Consider the following 1908-nt stretch of genomic DNA (forward strand, 5'->3'; position numbering starts at 1 on the left):
AGGGATGCTAGACCTAAGGCACTCGTGCGGTTCCAAAAAAAAAAAAAAACAACAAAAAACAAAAACAAAAATAGAAGCCCAAAGCCGAAAGGCCCTTTCGTTTGAGTTTGAACAAGTTTCTTTATGAATATGTCTCCTTCCCTTTCCTAAAATCTGGGGTCTGGGTGTCTAAATGGTAATGCCATGTGACCTAATCTAAAGGATTAGGTGGAGAAGGAGTCTTCCTGCTGCGTGGAACGCGCCGGCCCAGAGTTACTTTTCCACCATCTCCTCTACGCAAGGGAGTTTGCGTTCCTCGGAGGAAATACTGTCCACAATGGAAGAAAGGCATCGAAGGCTGCTCGAGGCCGACGAATCAACGTTTGCTCCTCCTGAACACAGGAAACAAATAGGAACACACACCAACAATGCACCGTGTAAGGAAGAACCAGGCAGCTCCGTGCCCTGCCGGAGGCCCCTTTGACAGCGCGAGAAGACCACGTTCCTGCGCTCTGAGAGCGCGATTCTAGCAGGATGCGCCCCATGCGCTCACTTTTGAGTCCGGAGCGAACACCCCAGCTCCCTCCCGGGATGCTCTCCAGCGCAGCCCAGTGCCCTCCCTTTTACTTTACCTTCCTTAGCAGTTATCACGAGCCCCCTGGAATGATCCGAAACACTTGGCCACTGGGAGCTGCAGGTGCGCAGGAAATCCGCACCCTCAAGCTGGAGGGAAAACCAAAGCAACAGATTAGGAAAGAAACAAATTCCGGGGGAGGGGGGCCATTCTGGGGGTGTCTCCTCTGCTTCCTTGGGCCGGGTACGCATTTCCTGCCTATTGGAGCGACCTGGTCGTCTTGGGTCACAAGGGGTTCATCTAGAGAGGGAACGGGAGGGGCAGGCAAGAAAGGAGTAAGGGAAGAGACTCAGCAGCTGGAAGTTAAGGCCCCGCGGAAGGCGTTTAATCAGCCTTTACATTTCCCTCCCCGGCAGCATCTGGGGCTTACAATTTCTTGCTTGGGTCTGTAGCTGAAGGGGTCCACCCCTAGCTCCTGCATTTTATCCTGCTGATCTAATCGGTGCAGCAGGTCCTGCAGCCGCTCAATGTAGCTGATGGCGCTCCGCAGAATCTCTACTTTGGGCAGCCTCTGGTTGGGGTTGGCTACAGTTCGCCGCTTCAGTGCCTCGAAGGCCTCGTTGATTTTCTTTAGCCGCCTCCTCTCGCGCAGAGTGGCGGCTTTCCGACGGTCGGTGGGGGCAGACTTTTTCTTGCACGTCTTACAAGCCCAGATCAGACATTGGCCGGGGCAGTGGGGAGGCTGCAGGCCTGGGGGTGCCAGTACATGCTCCTCTCCGCTGCTGTCGCTCCCGGCTTCTGGGGGCATTTGGTCCTGGCAGGGAGATAGGGTACCATCACTCCCTGGATACAAAGGAGAGCCCTCTGCTACTTCTAACGGCTGCAGGGTAACATTTTCCCCGTCCAAGTAGAAGAAATAGGAGCCAGTTTCAAAAAGGTCCATCATCATGTTCTCCTCCTTGGCCTCTGACTCGATCTGAACTGGGTGATGGACTCAAAACCCAGAGGAACCACCCAGATGGCATTTAATTAGTGCGGTGACATAAGTCGACCCAGCTTTATATATAGTAGCTCCTGAAATTCAATCCAACTTTTAGCTGTCATGGAGCATCAGTCTCCCAATGTGACTGCAGCTAGTGCTCTCTAGAACATCTAGTTTGAAAGAAAACTGAGATGTGTCGCCACCCAGAGTGAAGTGACAATCTATAGGAGGAACAGGTTAAACCAAAATACAAGAGAGAATCCCGTAATTTAAGCAAAGCCTCGAACACTTCCATTTTGGACAGTTTAGACACCAACCTGCTTACAAGACAACTTCAAAACAACTGGGGATTAACACTGCCCCATTCCCCTCC

The 1908-nt window shown here is 52.3% G+C and overlaps 1 protein-coding gene across 1 annotated transcript; it reads right to left on the reverse strand.

The window, feature by feature from the left end:
* Window positions 1-252: 252 nt before the first annotated feature.
* Window positions 253-1502, reverse strand: Myf6 (myogenic factor 6). The gene is made up of 3 exons (XM_046465100.1): window positions 984-1502; window positions 612-702; window positions 253-371 (listed from the first exon to the last, which is right to left on the reverse strand). Exons 1-3 carry the CDS (start codon window positions 1500-1502, stop codon window positions 253-255), a joined length of 729 nt encoding a protein of 242 aa, XP_046321056.1.
* Window positions 1503-1908: the final 406 nt, after the last annotated feature.

Source organism: Marmota monax, unplaced genomic scaffold (genome assembly GCF_021218885.2).
Source record: "Marmota monax isolate L192 unplaced genomic scaffold, Marmota_monax_Labrador192_F-V1.1 WCK01_AAM20220418_F8-fsc00146, whole genome shotgun sequence".
Taxonomy (NCBI): Eukaryota; Metazoa; Chordata; class Mammalia; order Rodentia; family Sciuridae; genus Marmota; species Marmota monax.